This window comes from Babylonia areolata, chromosome 1, assembly GCF_041734735.1.
Source record: "Babylonia areolata isolate BAREFJ2019XMU chromosome 1, ASM4173473v1, whole genome shotgun sequence".
Lineage (NCBI taxonomy): Eukaryota > Metazoa > Mollusca > Gastropoda > Neogastropoda > Buccinidae > Babylonia > Babylonia areolata.
In genome coordinates, this window is record NC_134876.1 from 83775997 (window position 1) to 83800090 (window position 24094).

The 24094-nt window shown below is 38.3% G+C and overlaps 2 protein-coding genes across 5 annotated transcripts in view; one reads left to right on the forward strand and one right to left on the reverse strand.

The window, feature by feature from the left end:
- LOC143288577 (protein PTHB1-like) overlaps window positions 1–23142 on the reverse strand; it is a 35548-nt gene extending 12406 nt beyond the window's left edge. For all 4 annotated transcript variants that reach the window (XM_076597209.1, XM_076597201.1, XM_076597223.1 and 1 more), the window contains exons 1-19: window positions 23041–23142; window positions 20919–21070; window positions 20201–20360; window positions 19719–19783; window positions 19101–19214; window positions 18428–18602; window positions 16553–16631; window positions 14011–14098; window positions 12541–12636; window positions 11405–11534; window positions 9117–9298; window positions 6190–6266; window positions 5765–5821; window positions 5047–5149; window positions 4085–4189; window positions 3258–3398; window positions 2544–2639; window positions 1246–1418; window positions 356–508 (exon numbers count right to left, since the gene is read on the reverse strand). In XM_076597209.1, the coding sequence (XP_076453324.1) occupies window positions 356–508; window positions 1246–1418; window positions 2544–2639; window positions 3258–3398; window positions 4085–4189; window positions 5047–5149; window positions 5765–5821; window positions 6190–6266; window positions 9117–9298; window positions 11405–11534; window positions 12541–12636; window positions 14011–14098; window positions 16553–16631; window positions 18428–18602; window positions 19101–19214; window positions 19719–19783; window positions 20201–20360; window positions 20919–21030 (2106 nt within the window). In that variant the 5' untranslated portion in view covers window positions 21031–21070; window positions 23041–23142. The remainder of the gene's footprint in view (window positions 1–355; window positions 509–1245; window positions 1419–2543; window positions 2640–3257; window positions 3399–4084; window positions 4190–5046; window positions 5150–5764; window positions 5822–6189; window positions 6267–9116; window positions 9299–11404; window positions 11535–12540; window positions 12637–14010; window positions 14099–16552; window positions 16632–18427; window positions 18603–19100; window positions 19215–19718; window positions 19784–20200; window positions 20361–20918; window positions 21071–23040) is intronic.
- Window positions 23143–23335: 193 nt separating this feature from the next.
- Window positions 23336–24094, forward strand: part of LOC143288598 (endoplasmic reticulum resident protein 44-like) — a 35923-nt gene continuing 35164 nt past the window's right edge. Inside the window, exon 1 of the mRNA XM_076597237.1 lies at window positions 23336–23497. Coding sequence (XP_076453352.1) covers window positions 23441–23497 — 57 coding nt within the window. The 5' untranslated portion in view covers window positions 23336–23440. The remainder of the gene's footprint in view (window positions 23498–24094) is intronic.

Consider the following 24094-nt stretch of genomic DNA (forward strand, 5'->3'; position numbering starts at 1 on the left):
AAAATAGTAAATGGAAACTATAAAAGCTGTACAGACAATAAAGAAAAAAGCAGCCCCTTCGTTCCCTCCTCTTATGTCTTGAATAACTAACTATGGAAAAAAAATACCCAGAAGAATGTGGAGGCAAAACTAGCAGCATTAGTTGTCACAACAGAAAGGCAGCATACTTCACTGACAAATCTGAACAGACTCACACACTCATGCACACACACACAACACAAACTCTGAACACACACACACACCACATGCATGCACAAGCACATAACATACATGTACGGAGATACAGCAGATATTGTTATTTCAACATTTCAGGCCAGCAGAATAGAACAGAATTAGCAGCTTCAGCAAACAATACCTGTCGAAATGTCCCCTCAAGAATAGTGTCCAGGTTCTGGAGAGGTGTGGGGGTTTTGTCTTTGAAGCGAGTCAACAGACGACGCTGAATCACACGGAACTGTGCAGCTCGCTGACTTAGCATTTCATCACATTTGGTGGCTCCCAGACGACACTGACAAAACAAATAAAAAAATTGTAAGTACCTAGTAATAAAAAGACTTGTAAGCAACCACAAGCATTACTAATAAAGAAAGGACTGATTTCAAGTACCTGGTAATACAAAGACTTGAAAACAACCACAAGCATTACTAATAAAGAAAGGACTGATTTCAAGTACCTGGTAATACAAAGACTTGAAAACAACCACAAGCATTACTAATGAGAGAAAGCTGATTTGTAAGTACCTGGTTATAAAAATACTTGTAAGCAACCACAAGCATCACTAACAGGAGAAAGAAATGGAAACAATGAACATGTCTATGAACTTTAGTGAAAAGACTTCCAAATACATAACTGTTGCAGAGCTGCCATTTCTGATAAAGACTGCCAGGCGTCTGTTTGCTAAATCAATGACAACTGGTAGCATGCTGAAGTAGTTTTGCATTCTTATGTCTTGGTCAATCTCTACTTTCATGCAACAAAAAATCAATACAAACTAATCAGTGTTTCTCACTTTTTTCTCTGTTTCTCTAATCTAAAAGGTTACATTGCCTAGCGATCCCTTACTGTTATATATTTTCATCATTTAATCTTTGCTACTTCTGTTTGAACAAACACCAATTGCTTATACTGAAGAGCAAACACTGACAACATAGCTACAGTATGTATCCCCCCACCCCCCGACACACACACTCCCCCATTAGCCAGAAAGTTCTTGTCCACAGTAGGCGCTCCTGACTGCAGTCTCACCTCAAAGTGAGCGTCCACAAGCTCAAAATATTCCTGGAGAGGGAGAGAGCCATCAAAGGACACCCTGAAGTCTCCAAACTTTCCACGGTTGAAGTGCTGCTTCAGACGACTGACGACTTCCTTCAGAGGAATCCACATGGCCTCCAGCCGATCACACTGCAGCCGGTAACGTTCTATCCAATATCAACAGAATGGAAAATGCTAATTATTGTTTTCTTTTAATAATTACACACACAAAAAAAGAGGACAAAAACACACAAACAAAACCATACCAATCCCCGTAAAACAATAAATGAGGTACCAGCCACTGTGGTGAAGTGGTTAGCATGTCAGACTGATGACTGGGAAGATGTTGGTTTGACCTCCATAAGATGTGGGTTGTTTCGGTCCCTGGCTGACTCCTACCCAAAGCTGAGTGTGCTCTAGACTCAAATGGGAAGATAGAGGCCACACATGGTCTTCCACTTCACTAATGCGCCTTTAGAAGTGCCCTTTTCTTTTTCATCTGTCTTTGCTAACATTCTATGTTGAATGCAAAATACGACACACACATACATTAGGCATACAAAAAGAACTGAAACTATTTGTGCATTTTTCTAATGATGGACAAATTTTTCATTCTTTGATGTGTGATGAATGCTTACACGTCTGGGTTTTTCTTTCTGTGTGTTTCCTGGGCATGTGTCTCTTCACTCACCTCCTCTCAATTCGTCTGTGTGTGTGTGTGTGTGTGTGTGTGTGTATACAAGTATAAGTGCTTGACTTCATGTAAGCGCAAGGGTGTATGACAAATAATATGTGGCATTATGTAATTATGTGTAAATTCATAACACACATCCATGTCAACTTCTGAATTCCATTTCCTACTCAAAACTGCAATGCGGAGGCAAAGAAGATTCTTTTTAATTTTTTATCATGATTTCATAGATATGAATACACATTTTTCCGACTACAATAATGACATTAATATGATGGTAGTTTTCCTTAAGCTGAAGGGATTTTCTGACCAACACTGCAGGTGTCTGTATAGCTCAGTCTGGTTGATGCCTGGATATATTATGAGCATACAGCCTTGTCAATTAGTCCCATATCTAAAATACCCCCCCATAACAGCCTTGTCAACACCCCAACCACCACTGCTAAATGGAAAACAAAATGTCCCCAATTCTGGAGCACGTGCACACAAGCTCACATACACGAAAGCGAAAAAAGAGAAAGAAAGAAGAAACAGCATGACAATACTGTTGACTGATGTGCTCCTGACAACCACCAAGCAAAGGGGCAGGACTGACACTCACGTGATGTTTTGGAGGCCAGCACGGTGACAACAGGCCCACCAAAAAACTGGAACCCCAGGGCTGCTCCTTGTCCCCCTGCATTTTCTCCCAGCATGTCTGCACTCCGCATGCAAGTCAGAAAAGTGTGAGGTAGAAACAACAGTGAATATGTCAGCATGTCTGCACTCTGGATGCAAGTCAGAAAAGTGTGAGGTAGAAACAACAGTGAATATATCAGCATGTCTGCACCCAAGATGCAAGGCAGAAAAGTGTGAAGTAGAAACAATGGTTGCAGACATCTAAATGGAATAAAAGAAAAACTATCATTTGTGTTGTTTTGGTTGAATAAATCAATCTGAAGGAAAGGAGAGTGGGAAGGGTGACAAGAGTGGACAGAACACAGATCAAAATGAAATGGAAGAAAACCTGATTAAGGTGTAAAGTAAATCAGTTTGGATTTAAGACAGGAAAAAGTGCATGCAACAATAAAGGACAGATAATACAGAAAGGCAGGTTTCTAGACATATCTGTAGATTCTCACTGCACAGATAAATAATGTGCAAACACAGACTGACGTACAGAAGAAGGAATTCACAAACATTTGAGTTTAAAATTCACAGACGTACAAAAAATATCTACAATCTTTACTCTAATAGAACCCAAAACTTCAAACACAATTCTAACTCAAGGATATATCAGCAAGTCTTTAGTAAACGAACCAAGACATTAACTGACCTGGGAAGATGTCGTTGAGGTTGACTGGGGGTTTGTTGGTGTCGATGGTCAGCTTGTGGATGGCAGACTTGACAGGTAGCACAGGCTTCAACACCAGTTTGGCTGGCAAGGTGGCTCGTGTTGTGCTTATCCTGCTCCCACCTACACAATCACACACACACACACACACACACACACACACACAGAGTTAGCTGTACAGATCAAGGAGTGGTGACATACTAGTAATGCACTCATCCAGGAAACAAGTGTCCAAAGGTTTGAGTCCCATAAACAGACAAGGATTTTTACTTATCTTCCACTGGACCTTGAGAACTGGTCTGCACTTAGCATACATAAAGAACCCATGGCAACAAAAAGGATGTCCCTGGCAAAATTTTGTTGAAAAATACACTTTGATAGGAAAACAAATACACTTGCAGGTAAAAAAACAAACAACAACAACAACAAAAAAAAACGAAGGAAAAAAAAAGAAAGGATGGCGCTGCACTGTAGCGATACGCTCTCTGTGAGGACAACAGCCCAATTTTCATAGAGAAAACTGTTGAGACAAAATGTAATGCAACAGAAAACAATACAACTTTTTACTCCTTTTGGGTCATGGATGATTTCAGAAACCAAAATAATCAAGAACACAACCAGGTTTATTACAAATTTTGCATCAACTAAGGTAAAGTAATAGTCAGCAATCTTTCATGCACATAAAAGTGTCCTTTGCGACATTGCAAGTTTTCATGAATTTATAAGTTTTGTAAATGTTTTAAAACCAAACCAATCATAACATAATCTTTTTTCATTGCTGATGCCATATTTGTTATGCCAGAACTGACCTCCTGCACTCTGGTAACTGGCTGAGATCTGAACATAGAGGTGAGCTGGAAGGGAATTTCCTCGCTGGAACACTGACACAAACAGCTCTGCAGGGGTGTTAGGCTCTGAAACACGCAATAAACCACCTCAGTTAACACACACACACACAAGAAAAACAATAAATACTCCAAAAAACATCAGGTTTAAAATGCCTCAAGTTACTTCCTCTACTGCAGTTTCCATTTAACACTTGCACAGCGTACGTTGATAGTAATTACCATACCTAGCAGACTGTAAAGCACACATGTGTATGCTACATTCTTGATTTTCACCTAAAAAATACACACATGTTTGGAAGGAATATATCTATAGGTTGTTTAGCACCTGTTGCTCATGTGTTCACACCAAGCATTTTGTTAATCCTTCAGCTTGTTTGTATGTTTTGTGACTGTGTGCAGATGGCATCAGCTTCATTTAGAACAGCAGGAGTTACTGGTCATCAATTGTGCATGTGAAGTGTTTTTCCCATTTGATCTGGAATGTTTTCCTGTTCATCTGGCATAAGAAGATTAAAAAAAAAAAAAAAAAAAGGGAGAGAATATATAGCAACTTAGAATATCACAACATATATTAATTAGAAAAAAAGAAAGAAAAAAAAGAATCACTTTTAAACACTGCCCAGTCAAGCAATTTCACATTTCTTCCTCTGGCACACATACAAAAACATAGCTTCCTTAACTGGGTCATTATGTTATGTGGCTGTAAGTGTCCATCACTGGAGACCGACCATCATAAATGTTTCATGACCGTGGTCATTACTGAACAAGATGAAACCTGATCTGATGAACTATGAACAACATGAAACATGATTTGATGGACGTACCTAAACAAAGATAAACAAAGAAACTCAGACAGAACCAAACAGACCCAGAGAAAGCTAGGACTGATGCACAAAGACTACAATATCTCATCCCCTACTCACCCACGGAAGGGATACTGTAGTCACTCTGGTTTGTCGCCAGTGGCCAAGGTGCATAGATTTCTAACTTCACGTTGTCAATTAGCAATCTGGATTTCAACTGAATCTGTTAACAAAACAGACACCAACATGATAAAAAAATAAAAAAACTACCACTGCCGCGGGTAAAAGAATGGTGTTTAAACCTAAATCTGTTAATGCAATAAAATATGGACTCACCAAACAACTGTAAACAAAATGATTAATTCACACTATGGCATGGCATATCTATACTTCACCCTTGCTGGACCACTGTGTCATAAATACTGTATCATTACAAGATAAATTCTCAGATTATGAAACAAGCCTGAACCACTCTCCTTCATATAAAAAAAAACAACAAACACCAATTAACAAAAAAAACTGGAACTCAGCTTGAACCACTCCCCTTGGTATCATTTAACATAGGTCAAAAAGTGCTCCCTGACAACCTTTCCTGCTTCAGTTATTGGTTTGGACTGAGTAAAGATTTCTGGAGTCCAAAAAGCTATTGCAAGATCTGTCAAAATCAACTGCCATAACACAATTTCTCCTAAATAATTACATCGTATCACAAATGTGTGAGGGAGACATAACAGCCACAGAATTTCTAACAAACTGACAGCCATAAGATAACAGCTGCTGTACATCATTGCACAGTATCACAAACACATTAAGGAAACAAGACCACATAATGTCTCACCCTGATCTGGACAGATGGTACACCTTCCTCGTCTGGGATGTCAACACCTGTTGCCAACTGCAAATATGGGTGATGAACTAAGAGTAAGAGAGATGAAACAGTAAGAAACCAGGCAAAAAAAAACAAACAGACAAAGCAGAGAATGAATGAATTAGTGAGAGAGAGAGAGAAAGAGAGAGAGAGAGAGAGAGAGAGAGAGAGATGAGGGTAAGAGAGAGAGAGAGAGAGAGAGAGAGAGAGAGAGAGAGAGGAGGCAAGGAAAATTATGAAAAAACACATCAGCCAAAATGACATTTTTTTGGATAGGTAAGGCTAACAAACACATGTACATACAGACATCAAGGGAACAACACAAAACAGAAATAATCACACACACATATGCACAGACATCATGGGAAAAACACAATATTTCAGCAATAACTCACCGACATGTCATCAAGGTTGGGATTCACATGAACGTTGATCTGCAGATCATCTTCCTGCTTTTTGTTGGGCGCTATCACTGCAATACAAAAACACAGGCAATGCCCAAAAAACATATCTGGGTAAACAACTCAAAGAAGACCAATGTTAATGTCTGAAAAGTCATTTTCACAAGGAAATAAAGATAAGATAAACACAATGTTTGCAAAATTTAATGTGAACAATTATTAAACAACTGTCATATACTGATGAATTTCTTTTTCGATTTCAAATGAGTCATTCTAGATTTAGATTTGACTGAAAATATGTGATAACATGCTTTTGCATTTCTTCTCTCCACTTCACTTGAAAAAATGCTCACATTGTGCAAATGTGTACCTATCCACACTTTTGATCAAAGTATGCATATATGCATTAGTAAACATGTTCATTTGCATAGACTTGCACATCACAATTGCAAAGAAAACTGTATGTACTTATTTTAGTGTCTTCACATTGTCACTACCAAATATTAACACTGGTCACATCCTCATGAACATAATTACTGTCACCATCGCCAGGCCAATACTGTCATCATTCCATCACCACTCACCATCAATACAATTATTGATGACACAGCAACTCATCACCGCTCTTAGCAAGGAACCACAACTTGTGTCACAGCCATCCTGATATCCAGTTTGTGCTGTCAGGCCTTTTCTTCATCTTACTATAAATCTCACCTCCTAAAACATGTTCCCAGCAACCAAGCAGAGTTCCTGTGCATAAAAGCGTGACACACTACTGCTGCCCTATTCCTTAACTTAGTATTTTACTATAAAATGGATTGATGCTATTTCCGCTGTTACTAATCAACTCAACATAATGTTAAGGGGATAGATACTACAGATACTCTATTCCACAACTTAACACTTTATTATTTCTCAACTTAAAATTGTGTCGTATATGGCTTGTATGTTCAGATAACCAGATGTATGAATGCATTCCACAGGTGGGAGAACAGCTGATCATGATCATTACATCACACTGTATCCTCTTTTGTTGACATAGAAATGCCCTAAACAAGCAACCATTTTCAATCAGTTAAGAGACTGGTATAATAATAATCATCATCATCATAATGGACATTTATATGTACAAAGCACATTACATTTCATTCCCTCACCCCTCTCCCTCCATATCCTCCCTCCCACACATAGAGAAAGATGTGCCAGAATACACTTGTGAAAAGTACCTCTACTGAAAAACCACCCACCAACCCATGACGTCCTCTAGAAGACACATCCCTGCAACTTGGGGACACACACACACACACACACACACAAATGCACGGAAACTTGCAAGCACCCCGCCACTCACAAATGGCAAACTGCTTCCCCACAATAAAATGTGTATTTGGAAGCAGACCATACCAACACCAGCACTAGAAAATTACTTTTATTGAGAAAGATACATTTTCGAAGCAGGCTTTAAAGAATTAAGTGAGACAGAATCTCCCTGCAACTTGGGGACACACACACACACACACACACAAATGCACGGAAACTTGCAAGCACCCTGCCACTCACAAATGGCAAACTGCTTCCCCACAATAAAATGTGTATTTGGAAGCAGACCATACCAACACCAGCACTAGAAAATTTACTTTTATTGAGAAAGACGCATTTTCGAAGCAGGCTTTAAAGAATTAAGTGAGACAGAATCTCGCAATTTTTCTTGCAGTTTGTTCCACAATGAGGGGGCCTGCAAAGAGAAAGATATCTGATCCTGTTGCTTCTTTTTTCAACAGGGATTTTTAATAGCCTGGTATTTCTAGACACAGTCTGGAAAATTCTAGATCCTGACATATGTAGGAGTGCGTGTTGGAAAAGATGGTGGACAGAAACTACAGTTTATATTCTTCAAGTCTTGCACTAAGTTCTATCAAACAGAATTTCAGAGCAATCACATTAGTAAAATCTTTCATTCAGAAGTACTTTGTAGTCAAAGCCTACACCATATAATGTGAAAGGCAAGAGACTATGACTGAATATATCTGGATGAGGCAATGCATATTTCTGTGCTCATGTTTGTGTCATTAACACTTCCCAATCCTCTCTTATCCCCTCTGCAAATAGACACACATAACACAATCATCCCATTCATTTCTGATTCATGAAGCAAGGTGTATATGTTAGAACACCCCCAGATTTAAGCAAACTGTTATTCTTCCTGAACAGATAATGATTCTAAATGAAAACATATTTCCAACAGCATAACTGGTTAAACCAAAACCAGATCTTTAACATCCCACCACCCTCTGAGACAACAAATATTTACTGCTGGCCTCCTCTTCCTCTGTCAGTGAAGAAAAAGAAATTACATTTGTTGTTATAATTGTATATAATAAAGCTTTCTCAATTCTCCATTGGCAATATATACTTCCAATGTATCCATGTTGAAATTGGTGTGTGTCAGTGTGTGCATCTTCCCCATGTTTGTATTGTGTGTGAAAGTGAGTGTGTGAGTGTGTGTGTGAGTTTTTATGGGTGTATGTGTGCATGCACACATGGTTGTGTTTGAGTGTCTGTGATTCTGTGCATGTGTGTGTGTGTGTGTGTGTGTGTGTGTGTGTGTGTGTGTGTGTGTGTGTGTGAGTGTGTGCATGTGGTGTGTATGTAACCTGGCACATTCATATGTGTGTGTGTGTGTGTGAGTGTGAGTGTGTGTACAAGTGTGCATGCATGCATGATTGAGTGCGAAGAGTGTTTGTGAAATGTGTATGTTTCCTTAATAAGCAAATGATACAACTGGTAACAACTGGTGTCAGTGATAGAAACTGAAAAACACTGTGAAGATATTACACACTTTTACTTTATGAAAGGCAGCAGCTTTGGAGTAAAAAAAAAAAAAATAAAATAAAAAAAAATCAGGCTATCACATCTCTCACCAGCTTTGTGCCCTTTCTCCTTGATCCGCTGCTGAAGCCTGGCCATTTCAGCATCCATCTTCGAGTAGTTGAGCTCTCGAGATTCCACCTGGGGTGGGACAAAGACTGCAGGATCTGTACCCAGGTAGACACATTCTAGCCGACCTGTGTCACTCAGCATGACAATGACACCATTCAGATCTCTGCACATGAAACAAAGGGGGTTTGGGTGGGTGGGGGCGGGGGGCATACAACAGTCACATATTATATAATACATGTCTTCAGTACAATAAACCCGATGAAGGACAATGGTATACAACAATATAATCACAGATGATATAACTATCAATATGAAGCAATCTCAGGGAAGATAACAGTAATCAGATAAATCTTTTTCACAAGAATGTCACATTTAACCCCTGTGATAAGCTATGAAGGTATCAAAAAAGTCTTCAGGATTATCAAATAAAGGATCTAAATCAACAGAATAAATTACTGGAAAAAAGTTCTTACTGGTAACAGATAAAAGGTCAATGAGATACAAATAATCAAAGCCAAAATAGTTTTCATACTGCTAACTAATAACAGGCAAATGAGACATAGCAATATACACTTTTAATTACAAAAATTTCTGAGCCATATCATATACACTTTGAGTTACACAAATTTGTGAGCCATACCAATATACATTTTGAGTTATAAAAATTTCTGAGATATACCAAATTACACCTGGAATTACTCAATTTCTGAGCCATACTAACATACACCAAGAGTGCAAAAATTTCTGAACCAAACCAACATACACATATAGTTACACATATTTCTAGCCACACCAAACACAGTCTGGGTTATGCAATTTCTGAGCCACATCTATATACATTTCACTGAGAATTAGAATAAAAAAGAAGAAGAAAGTTGTCTTTGAATCATTTCAGAATAATGCCAGATTATACAGGAAATAATTTTTGACTCATTTGACAGTTATGACAAGCTACTGACTCACTGGACAATAATGACAGGCTTTTGACACATTTGACAATAATGACAGGCTATTGATTCATTTGACAATAATAACAGGCTATGGAATCATTTCACAATTGCTTTGAGTTTCACAATAACGACAGGCTATTGACTCATTTCACAATATTGACAGGCTATTGACTCATTCACCATATGAAAGGTTGTAAAGGAAATAATTTTTGACTCATAATTTTTGACTCATTTCACAATAATGACAGGTTATAAAGGAAATTATTTTTGACTCATTTCACAGTAATGACAAGTTATAATGGAAATATATATTTTTTCTACTCATTTCACATTAATGACAGATATGAAGGAAATCATTCTGGACTTATTTCACAGTAACGACAAGTTACAAACAAAATCATTTATCCTGAATTAGTTTTGGCTCATTTCACATCAATGACAAGTTATTGATCTGAATTCACTTTGGTGACAATATCTGTCAGACTTCATGTTGGACATCATTAGCACTTATTTTCGACTGCATTACAATGCCATTCAGATTGCAGAACAAAGGTTGGGTGGGGGGGAAACAGTAATATATAATAGGTCAGTAAAACAATAAGAATGTACAACATAATCAGAGATATAACTTCATATGAACATTCAAGAACAGTATGTAACTTCAGAATTCACTTTAACCTGAACTGAGAAAAACTTAGATAATAAGTCAATCAACAGAAATATGAAAAGTTCTTATGGAAAGATAAATCTGAAATTATTTAATTATAAACCAAATGTTTTATATTGAAATAATTCTGGAAAATTGACTAGCATATACACTTTTAATACAAAATTTTGGAATATCATTCTGAATTTTTTACCAATTTTAGATACAATTCATATTGAGTAAAAATTCTGAATATATAATATATTTTTTTCTACTCATTTCACATTAATGACAGATATGAAGGAAATCATTCTGGACTTATTTCACAGTAACGACAAGTTACAAACAAAATCATTTTGAAATAATTTTCGACTCATTTCACAGTAACAACAGGTTTAAAGGATATCTTTTATTATTATTATTATTTTAATACTGACTTCACATTAATGACAGGTTATAAAGGAAATAATTTTTTGACTCATTTCACAGTAAAGACAAGTTGTAAAGGAAATCATTTTGAAATCATTTTTGACTCAGTTTTACATCAATGACAGGTTATAAAGAAAATCATTAAAAAAACAACCACCTCATTTCACAATAAAGACAGGCTATAAATTATAAATGGTCACACACACAAAAAAGAAGTAGGTTATATAAAGGGTCAGCCACATACTTGAAGTTGGCCACCTGGCAGTCTACGGGGACAAACTCGGTCTTTGCAGCCCACTTAAGCGTCACATCCTGGTAGACCAGCAGGGACTTGGTGTGAGCCGTCACCAGGAAGTTGATGGTTCCTTCAGACACTGTGGGAGAAAACAACAAAAACAAAACAGTGTTCGGTCTGTCTACAGAAACTACAGCTTTCATGAATGAAATGTTGCTCAGGCTGAATGTGTATTTCCCTAAAACCTCAGACACATTTTACCGTACATTTAACATTGCTGTACGTAAAACAAACAGGATTCAATCCCAGCATCATGATCCCCTGCCTTCGTGGTATGGCACACGAGGCATGGAACCCGCACTTAGGCACCCAGCGAAAATCCGACCCCCAACAGAGAAAGGAAAGACAGGATCGACTTAGAGGCAGAAAAAATCGAACGAATCGAGGGTGCCGAGTCGAATCGAGTACACAGAATGTAAGAATACAATAAACACAAGCCGCATGCAACAAAATAAGGCCAAAAGGATACGCTGAATAGCCGAAAAAAGCGTAAGACGAGACAGAGTGTAAACCTGACAAGATGGCGTGGAGAGCCTTGGCCAAAGGAATGATTAAGCGCTTATAGTTTTTAGAGGCGTTTGATTGGCTGAGAGCGGGTGGGCCCGTCTTTTCACTGTTAGCCGCGCGAAATTTGGCCAAGCAGAGCAAACCAATAGGCCTAGTTTGCATCAGTTTGACATGGTACAGAATATGACACCAAAAATATTGTTATCACTGTAATGTAAACCTCCCCCACACCCCTCAAGAACAAAATAAAACAACAACAAATACCATAACTACCATGCACATTTTTGAAACAGTAAAAACAACAACAACAATATCATAACTACCAAGCACAATACATGAACAAACAAAAAGAAAACAAAACAATTACTGTGCACACAACAAAAAAAATACCATAACCAAACGAAAACAACAACAAACAAACAAACAAAAACAATCCCAAGTCCTTTATCAAATGAAATAAAAATGGCACAACCACACTGCTCCATGCTACCATACACCACACACATATTTAAATACACACACAATTGTGTCAACACAAACATGGTATTCTAAAACCTCTGGAAAATAAGAGGACTCACAAGAGGCATAGGGCATCAAGCAGCTGGCATCATACTCCAGTTTCTTCATGTACCTCAGCTTGCCATTCTCCGTCAGGCAGAAAATGTTTCTCTCCCCTGTTGAAAGAAACAACTCAGGTTGACAACCTGCACCCATAAGTTGCTTCTGTGTGCTTGTGAGCACGCATATACATGTAAACACACTTGCAAGTGTGCAACTGTATGTAGAACAGACCAACAAAAAAAAGAAGAAAAAAAGAGGACAATGAATATATAAATGTGAGGTCTCCAAGCGTCTCTATGTGTAAAACAGAAAACAAATAAAAACATTAGGTGTCACGTCTCGTGGCGTTCATATGTGCACGTGTTCGTACATGTTCATGTGTTCCTCTCCCTTTCCCTATCCATCCTTCTCTCTCCCTCTTTTCCCACCCCCTTTTTGCTCCATAGTTCTCTTGTGTGCTCAGTTAGTGAGGGAGTGCACATGAATCTGTGATGTATGTCTGGCATGTCCTATTATTTCTCGTCCTGAACTCTTGAGATGAGTTCGTAAGTTATATCACTGGGAAGGAAACATTTCGCTTTGCCTTTGGAGCCGAGCACTGGTAGGAGACGGAACTCCAGGATTAGATTTTTCCTGTGGGTTTTCGTCTGCCATTACCTTCAATGGAACTCCATGATTCGACTCTGCAATGGTCCTCATTCCCCTTCTGCCCTGTCCATCCCAAATTCCCTCATGCCCACTCTTTCCCCCATTCTCCATATTTCAAATGTCCTCACCCATTGTTCCTCGTCCCATACTAAACTCTCTGACTCTGCAGGCATGTGACTTCAGTGGGCTCAGTCACACTGGTATTCTATGGATGAGTTTGTGTGTAGTGAAAATGAACAGACATTATCACACACAACTGGTGCTGCAGTCGCTAAATGTATTTTGACTTAACTATACTGTGCTATTATATGACTGAAGAGTGGTGCTGTAGTTAAGGGGTTAATTGTGTGTCTGGACCTGCGTTTGAAAGTGCAACTGCAGTAAAGAATCAAGCTGAACTTTTCTGTCTCTGTGTTTGTGTTGTTGGGGCGTTAGTTAGTCTAGGAAGGTGCAGGGGTACATGGGCAACCCCTTACTGGTTGTGACATTAGGTTTCAGACATGTCTGTGATGTAGGAAAATTAAAGATGAACACTCCATTGATCAATTACATGTACTGCAGATGCACTATCAGTTTCAGTTTCAGTTTCAAGGTGTCAGAGCAGGCGGACAGATTCATAAATGCTATACCACATTTGTTGGTGGAAAAAAAAGAAGAAAAAAAAGAAAAAAGAAAGAAAGAGCAGATGCCTGACCTTCGCAGAGCCCCAAGTGCAGATCAGGCCTTGACGAGTCTGTTCTAGGTTCTGTGTGTTCTGTTGTACTTGTGTGAAAATAGATTTTCATTTTTTACGCAAGCAGTGAAAAGTATTGCAGGCTGTTCATATAAGACAACCTTACCCAGAACAAGGATGGAAGGGGGTGCCTGGGGAAAGGTGACTACAGCAATGTCCAGGGCTTGCTCCCCTGTGTCAAAACTCCAGTCAAACTGAAACAACCAACAGCACACAGTTCTCACACTATGTAGTAAAAAGAGGAAAAAAGAGGGAAGAAAAGAATGGAAAAAGAAATGAAACAACAAAAGAAATAAAGTGAAAGAGAAAGAAAGAAAGACTGAAGAAAAAAACAACACCAAATATATTACTGAAATATGAAATGATTAACTATTCATTTGTATTCACACAGTCCAAAAAACAAAAGTAAAGTAAAACAAAAGAAACAAGAGAGGCAAGGCCTTCAAGACTCACTTGTGATACACTTAAAAAAAAAATCCAAGCTTTTTATGTATTGAGTATAATTTCAAAATGTAATGTTCAAGATGAGAAAGATCAGTTTAAAGCAAATTAAGTCCCTTTTTTACTATCTGCACCAAAACATTTGCAAAATAAATAAAACTTCCATGCTTAGCAAAAGAAGTTCCTGTTTCAACAAAAATGATAATAATGACTGCTCTAGCTGTTGGGTCAGAATATCAGATCAAAGTGCCAAGTTTAGAGAATACAAAAAATATAAATATAACAGTAAATGCAGTTTGCATATAATTAGGCTTCATTCTTTATTTTTTGTGCCCATCCCAGAGGTGCAATATTGTTTTAAACAAAATGACCGAAAGAACTGAATTTTTCCTATTTTTATGCCAAATTTGGTGTCAACTGACAAAGTAGTTGCAGAGAAAATGTCAATGTTAAAGTTTACCACAGACACACACACACACAGACAACCGAACACCGGTTTAAAACATACTCACTTTGTTTACACAAGTGAGTAAGAAAACCAGCTGCTATTTGTATTTCAATAATCCAATAAATCATTGTTTTCGAAAGAAGTTTAAAAAAATCCACCTCATTTGAAAATGACAAATCATGATATCACTTAACTATGTTAGCTTATTAGATGAGAGAGAAAAAAAGCCATTTCTATAAAGCCAATTTAACATTAACAGCTTTCTGGTTCTTATCATCTCACCAAACATCTATGAAACAAACAACACAATTATATCACACATTTCTGGTGCTTCACAGTTGATTGTTCATGGATACAGATGTAGCCGGGTTGGCTACAATCTTCGTTGGGCCAGCTTAGCAGATGACGTTTGTGACTTGCCGAAGGTTACGAAGGAAGTTGTAAATCAGTCACACGTTATCTCCCTTTACAGGGAACCGTATGATGATTTTCACCAATTTGTTAAATTATAAACACTTCCTTATAGATGAGATTATAGTTTTATGTTATGGGACTTCAGAACAATCATACTTCTCAAATGTAATATCATTTGACCAGAAAGCCTATAACTTTTTTAAACTAATATTTATGTGAATGAGTTTTGGCGTGATCTTCGAAATCCACTCAGTTGAAACATACAAAATACCTTCGTTTTCTGTAACTCGGTATAGTTGCCGTGGAATTTAGATTGTGCATTAAAATGTAAATGATTAAGCTTCTTCTCGTGTACTGCTTTCCGTGTACACCTAAGTTATAGGCATGCGATGGTACGAAATGTCTGACGGCATTTCGGCGCCACAAAACTATCTCTTCTTCAAGCCATTGGAATTCGTCAGTGCCGATTTGAGCAAAATACGTTTTTACAATACCTAGACATTTTTATAGCGTGTCTTGCAGATGTTTGCATTTCTGTTATCAATCTGATTAGTATCGTGCATGTATAATTGTGTTGTAGTTGGTTTAAACGAAGTATTTCATTGTCGATCACAAGTGCCAAAAGCACCGCCAAGCGGTGCCGACACGGGAGCTGTCCGTTGAGTTTTCTCTTGAATTTTTACAGAAAAAATCTTTACTCTACAAGCAGATTCTATAGATGATTTTTATATAGTTGGAAATTCAGGATGTTCAGTTACTTAACTGTTGCAAATATATTACATATCACGACGTATTAATTGTTGTAATGTACAAAAATGATACATGAACTCGTTAAAAGCTCGTTCATTCAGTGACTCTTTTTGTTTACAGTTTTTAACTACATTATTTTTGTAGAAAATGGTTTAGTTTAAGAAAATGCTCGTTTCTTGTAGTTTTGTGTGATATATAATATGTCTATGTTAGTTCCCCGAGCCGAAAGTCAGAAGCCGCTAAATTTGATCAAACAAACACAAGCTTGGCCCCTCAAGGCTCGCGGAGGGCCGGTTTCATGAGTCGGTTCGTGGCGCTGGCTTTGCGGTTCGGCGGAACAGAATATAAGGAGTGAGCGAGTGCCAGACAAAGAGAGAACTCTCCTGGCCTGGAAGAATGAAAGAATAAAAGAAGAAAACCAGCGCACTGCCTTCCCGAGTCTACCTTGATTAGCTGCAGCTCTCTTCTGCTAACACCTTCTACCTGTCTTCACCTTCTCAAACACCACCTTACCACCCCGTCACACACAAGCAAGAAAACGAGCTGCATAAAACAAAAACAGTTCATATTCAAAAGATATAGATACAATACTTACCGTAACACGTTTTCCAGATCTGATGTTCTGTGATTCATTTTTGCCACCGGAATCTGAAGCAACAGCTAAAACCTGATACCTGCAAAAATCACCAATAGAATACTTTAAATGAAAGATAGCTCTAGCTGAATTCAAGAATGCTTATGCTATTTTTGTGTTTATGATTCTACCCAGAATCAAATATACAATACTGCTTGGACAGAATAAAATGACTACTCCCTTTTCAAACCAACGGAATATTTCTTCTGAGTAATCAAAGAAAGCTCTTTTGAAGTGGAACATGACTGGCACATCTAGTTTTACATTTCTATGGAAAACTACTTTCTAAGACATGCAAACATCACTGTATATTTTACAAAACTAATAAGTTTACTTTGACCTTTGGATGCCATGAAAACCAAATAGAAAATTACGTTTAAATAACATACTTACCGTGACCCAACTAGTGCAGACTCCGGCAGGGGTCTGACATTCCTGCCGGTCAGACCCCTGCCGGAGTCTGCACTAGTTGGGTCACGGTTAAGTATGTGTAATTAAAACCATTTTCAAACTGCCGATAATTCACTTCCCTGCAACTACCACAGAAGCCATACCCAAAAAGCAGCTAAATATATCCTGTTTATGAAAGCTTTTAAGTTGTTTTGGAATTAATATATTGGTAGTTTTAGCTTTGTCAAGGTTCCCCTTACTCTTATAATAACATGGAAACACCCTACATCACACAGGAATGTATTTTTCAAGTGATTTTATTGGCTGACTGATACAGGTCAACAACTCTTTATCAATGCAGGTAAGCAAAATGTTGATGCCTTGTCAAAGCCGAGTGTGAGCAATAGTAAATGGCATGACACAGGATTTAGCTGCTGCTCAATGAAAATTAGAATGAATGCTTGAAGAAGACACTAAGATAAACTAATTTGACAATTCTTTGGAAGAGGAAGGTAAGGAATGTCAGCCTTCTCTTTATTCAAAGAGCAGAACATATTTCGACATTACTAGCAAACAGTATTGAATGATTTGAGAACAGAACTGTGTGTGACAGGCAGACAGGCCAGTAAGAGGTAGTAGCAGTGGGGGGGGGGGGGGGGGGAGGTATCAGATTACAGTATGCAGAGTGAAGCAAGACAGAGGTAAAGTGGGGAAGGGGTGGCAGTGGGGTGGGTGTGGTGGTGTGCCTATTTTCAGATCAGAGGTTTCAACACTGGGCTGAGGATTTTTGGCAAAAAAATTGTGGATCATATATTAACCTAAACAAAATAAAAAATTTTTTTCTGTATTGTCCATTCATTTTCCTTCCAGAAAATATCAGTTTTGCCTGTGTCAGTTAAGAAATTAATCCAGAATATACTTTTTTCTACACCAACCTGTTTTTTTGGAAAACTCCCCTGCAAATAGGATTTTTGTTATTTGCCAAATCCCTTTGCAGGCCAAGAGTTAGAATAAAACTAAAAAAAAAGTATTAACAAAAACAACAACAACAAAATCAGAGTTGGCCATTCTCTCTCTTTTTGTTTTCTTATTTTCTCTCACACTATCCTTACAATAAAATTTCTCTCAGGCCCAATCTTAATTCAGCCAGCTATACAATTTTCAGAAATTACAGAGAAAGACACATGCCCAAACGAGACCCTCCCCCTCACCCCCAATACAAACAAACAAACAAAACAACAACAACAACAACAAAACAAAACAAACCCATACACCCTGACAAAACAAAATGACACTGCCTTTATGAAATCCATACATATTTCTTCAAATTACCTGGTAAATAATTTGATAACTTGCACACACACAATAGCTCACACACATTTATTCACACAACACATACACAAAGATAAGTAAACACACACACACACACACAGAGTGTGATCTCACTTGTAACATTCCACCCTCCAGGTGGACGACACAGTGACAAAGCTGTCCAGGCGAGGGACGTATTTGATGGGTCCAGGAAGCAGTGCCCCGGGCAGAAAGCGACTGAAGGCAAAGCTTTCTTGCTCAAATATGGAGATTGTCCCATCCATTGATTGCACACAGATAAAATCCTTCCCTGTGGGGATGGGGAAGACAATGAAAATCAAAACATCTCATCATATTTTGGTGAATTTTTGTAGACTGGGTGTAAACATGTTTTATGAAAGAAGAGAGAGAGAGAGAGAGGCAGAGAGAGAGACACAGAGGCAGAAAGGCATTAAAAGAACAGAGAGACAGAGGAATAGATGCAAACAGAAAGAGAGGGAGAGGAAGAAACAGAGGTACAGACAGACAGTAAAACTAAAACTAAAATATGTCTACCATGCAGAGCCCACAATGCAATCAGTATCCTGAAGACGCAATGTGTCAACAATGCATCCCCCCTGCCCTCCTTCCCCGACTACTTAACATTTTCACAATGCATAAAACACATAAGTGTTTTAATGATAAAACTAGAGTATGTTAACAAAACGTTGTCAAGAATATGATGGATGCTTAACCAAGAACTGTGTAACACTAAGGGGGAAAAAAGGACAGAGACCCCTCAACAAAAGTCACAAACCAACCAACCTACCTTTCACCCCTCCAAAGGGACCATAGCAGAACTTGTAGGCTGTTCGTTGCAGATTGTGTTCATAGAGACCCTCACATTTGTACTGGCTGCCATGAGCAACAGTTCCAGCGATGGCTGTCACAGAAGTCAATTATACAATAAAAAAAATCTAAGTATAGAAGAAAGCAGCAGAGTGAAAAGAGAGAGAGAGAGAGAGGGAGAGACTGAGACAGACACAGAGAGATAGAGAGGTGAATGAACAGCCACCAAGATGTAGAGAAGAAAAGGAAATCCAAGGGTTATTTTACTTTAAAAATCACTATAAACTTTTCAAATTTCTCAACATTTTAGGCCATGGTCTCTCTTGAAGAAGACCTTAACAAGTTTCCATCAATATGCTTTTCTTGTTTTGTAATTTGCTTTGCTCATTGGCATAAAAACTGTGTTTATGTCATTCACTGGCACATCAAAAACCATGTGATAGGAAATGGAAATATGTCATCCCTCCCACCCCCTTCCAACCTCGGAACCCCTCTCCAGTGTTTACATTATTGACACATAAACTATGTGACAGAATATGGATATATATCCCCAATCCCAAATTAAATTTGCATTGACTTAAATGATATACAAATGTACCTGATATACTGTACACGCTGAGCTTCCTTGGGTGCAAAATAGCCAGCACAAGATTTTCTGATCCCCTGCAAGGAAGAGTGTTTCTAATTAGCAAACAACAATCTGAAGAATGCCAAAAGGTACAATCTTGAAAAAGAAAAAAAGAAAAGAAAAAAAAAGAGAAACAAAAACACATAGATCAAACATAAACGTTTCATTTAGGACCATAGCTTATTTTGTGTCCTGCTCTTTCAGTTTTCAACACTTGTGGCTGCTGGCAATTATGCATGGCACAGAATAATACTGGTCCAAGGAAAGACAGCACTGAGAACACTTGAATCATAAGACAATAGAACTAAAATCCACTTTCACATGCGCACACAAACAAATTTTCGTTATGCTTATGTCAAAACAATCATTCTTATATCATATCATTTTTTCATAATTTCTTTTTTTTTTTTCTTTTTTTTTTTTCCAATGCAGAACAAAAATTGTTAACTCACGAAGAGAACTGGCCTGCTTCCACCTGCAGGATAGGCAACTGAAAGGCATGCTCCAAAACAACATCTTCTGGGGAGTATCCTGTCCATCCGTTATCTGTCTTCTGCGGTCTAGGGTTGAACACTCTTAAGATCCCATGAAAGCTGCCCAGGATCACTTTGTCTACAACCACAAAACAAGTACCTATATCACGGAGACTGAAATGAATCATTACAGAATGTACTGTGTGGCAAGAAGAAAGTACTGAGCCTAAAATGTGTGTTAACGTGTTTCCTGCAGCACAAAATTAAGATGAAGAGGCTGGGGCATTGTGTAAAAAGAAGAAAATAAGTTTACCTAAAAACAAACAAAACCCCCCATTCCCTGAAAATCAAAACCAACAACAAAAAAACAAAAACAGTCATAACAACCAGCAACAAAAACAAAAAACAAAAATTGACAGCATGTTATAACAACAAAACAATGATAATAAAAACAACAAAAAAGAGAAAAACTTATGGCCATATTTTGCAACAACTGAATAATGAATGCAATTTGTAATAATGTCATACACAGTTAGTGAGTTACACAGAACCATACAAAGCTTATAGCTCACACTTGTTATAGGCTAGCAGCTCATACTCTGAAGTTACAAAGTCATAGTAATGACAGAAAATGGATTCATTCAAAGAATGAAATGCACACTGTTTGTGAAATAAAGTGGCAGATAACATTGCTTACCTGATCCATTTGTTTCGTTGTCAATGTTGGCCACACACAAACATCCATGATCAAACTCCTCAGCTTCTCCTACAGATGTGGACCACCATTCACGTGTCTTGAATAGTGACATGCTGCTGTTTTACACTTTTGTGGGTCTAAGAGAAAGAAGTCTGTGGGGGAAAAAAAACAGAAATAAATTACAATCTTACTTAGAATGAAAAAAACAACCCCCCCCCCAAAAAAAAAACAACAACAACAAACAACAACACAAAAAACCCAACCCTTTACTGTTCAGAAGAAGTATAACAAGAAAAAGAGCAATGAAAAGAATGATACCACGAAGATAAAAAGAAGAAGGGGGAAAAAAGGATAAGTAAAAGATCAGCTAACAATGTTATCACTTTTGTGAAATTTCCATGGTCATCTTTAAAGTTTTGAAACAGCTGTTGACATTCAGGAGCTGGACTTTGGAACGAATACAGTGGAGCTGTGGTAAAGCAGTTAGATCTTTTGCAATATAAAAATAATGCTTTTAAATTCAATACAGGCAACAACAGAACAGGATCTACAAGTAGCTGGTCCTTTATGAAATGAAACAAAGATTATGACACTTGCTCCCTCCCCCATCCCCTGTGTGTGTGTGTGTGTGTGTGTGTGTGTGTGTGTGTGTGTGTGTGTAGCAATCAGGTGCACAGGTCTGCACATGCATTCAGCTTTGATATCAAGACTTCCCCAGCTGTAAAATAAGTATGTGTTCATAATCTTTTATTCATGTTGTGTGTGTGTGTTTATTCATGTTGTGTGTGTGTGTGTGTGTGTGTGTGTGTGTGTATGTGTGTGTGTGTGTGTGTTTATGTTCTTTAGTTTAAAGCCTTTTCACTATAACTGATACTAGACGAAGATAGGGGAACAAAAGCTGCTGCGGAAGAAAAAAAGTAACTTTTTGTGAATGGGAGTGAGTAAATGTGTGTGTGTGTGTGTGTGTGTGTGTGTGTGTGTGTGTGTGTGTGTGTGTATGTATGTGTGTGTGTGTGTGTGTGTGTGTGTGTGTGTGTGTGTGTGTGTGCGCGCGTGCGTGCGCCTCTGCATGTGCCTGTATGCATGCATGCATGCGTGTGTGTGTGTGTGTGTGTGTGTGTGTGTGTGTGTGTGTGTGTGTGTGTGTGAGTGTGTGTGTGTGTGTGTGCGTGTGTGTGTGTGACAGAGACACAGAGAGAGGGAGAGACAGAGAGAGATAGCTGAGAGAGGGAGAGATAAATGCAAGGTGAGAGAGACTAAGAGGGTGAGTATATATATATATATATATATATATATATATATATATATATATATATATGCAGGCAGGCATGGGTTAGAGATACTCCATGCATGTGAACTTGACTCTAATTGAATATAAATTCAATGAATAGAGTCGTACCTCACTAATTAACTTGTTCTGAGTAAGTATGTGTGTGTGTGTGTGTGTGTGTGTGTGTGTGTGTGTGTGTTTGTGTGTGTGTGTGTGTTTGTGTGTGTGTGCCTGTGCATGTTTTCTAGTTTGTCTCCTTACTGGAACTTGGTATAAGAGATATCAATTAGACAAGGAGTGGGGAGAAACTGCTGGGAAGGAAAAAAGTCACTATTTGGGAATGGAAGTATGGAAGTCAGTTAAAGTGAATGTGTGTGTGTGTGTGTGTGTGTGTGTGTGTGTGTGTGTGAGAGAGAGTGAGTGAGTGAGTGAGTGAGTGTATGTGTGTGTGCGTGTGTGTGTGAGCGCATATATATATATATATATATCTATATATATATGTGTGTGTGTGTGTGTGTGTGTGTGTGTGTGTGCGTGCGCGCGCTTTACCAATATTTCAGAAAATGTGTGTGTGCGTGTACGTATACGTGTGCGTGCGTGTGTGTGTGTGTGTGCGTGTGTATGCGCGTGCGTGCGTGCGTGTGTATGTGTGTGTGTGTGTATGTTGTGGGTTGTGAGTGTGTGTGCGAGTGTGTTTGAGCGAACGTTGCAGTTCCATATCTATTTTATTCTGCTATGCCTACGAATGTGTTCGCGAATACAAGTTTCACCAGATCAGACTTATAGTTTGATACAAACTAAGTGTACATACACCCCATCCCAGTGTTTTCACTAAAAGATAAAGCACAGTACCTGTAACACCGCTTGAAGAGACTACCACTGCAGTAACACATGCATTTTCTTGTTCAAGCTTTCCGTCGCCATACAAACATTCCGCTATGTACGTCAGTGCGCATGCTCCGATAACGGAAATGACTTTTTGGTGTTGATTGTGATATTAATGATTTCAAAATACAATCTACCATAAGCGCTATTTACTATTGCTTGAGAAAGATTATTGGTTCCAGTAATAACATTTGTATTGACATTTAAAATCATGTTCATGACATTAGTCTCATGTCGACGAGTTTACACGCATGCACGCCACCATACTTGTTTGTGGTTTCGATCCTGGACCGTCTGCTAGGAGGCGGCCTTGACGCCTCTGACACAGATTGAAACATCGGCAGAATCTGACGATTGTTACAAGAGCATGTCTTCCATGACAGCAAGAAGACACCGATGCGGTGTGCACATTATTGGATTACTGGTATGATTGATGAAAATATGTTTGAATTATAATGTGTTTTCCAAATCGGTGTTCCGCATGGCAACCCGATGCAAATGTTGTTGGATCTACTATACCGGTACACTCTGGCTTCAATTAAACAATATTATTATGATTGCGGTTGTCTGGCTTATCTTCTTGGTATAATGTCGTGCCTGCTTTAAAGACATAACAACTTTCGTGTGCGTGAACACTTATTTAGAACAGCTATTTCCATGTGATGAGGAACAATTCGGATCCCTTAAAAGCAGTGGAAACTGTTTAGTTGAACCCATGTAAGTCACAACCGAATATATCGCTCCTTTGCCGGTAGCCCTTAGTATTGGAAACTCTTCTGCCTCAGTTTCGACTGTATGTTCATACTGTTTCCCCATCCCTCCCTTGAACTTTGGCCTTAATTAAAGCCTATGTGTTTGGGGATCAAATTACACAACAGTTGAAACCATACGTGGTACAAAACGACACGATGGCCGTGCAGTTTTTCCCCACATATGCATATGTGTCATGGTTGACACTTTTTGTCAGGGATTCTGTGTTGTTAATTTCGAAGAAAAAGTTGTTCGAACAATTCTTTTTGTT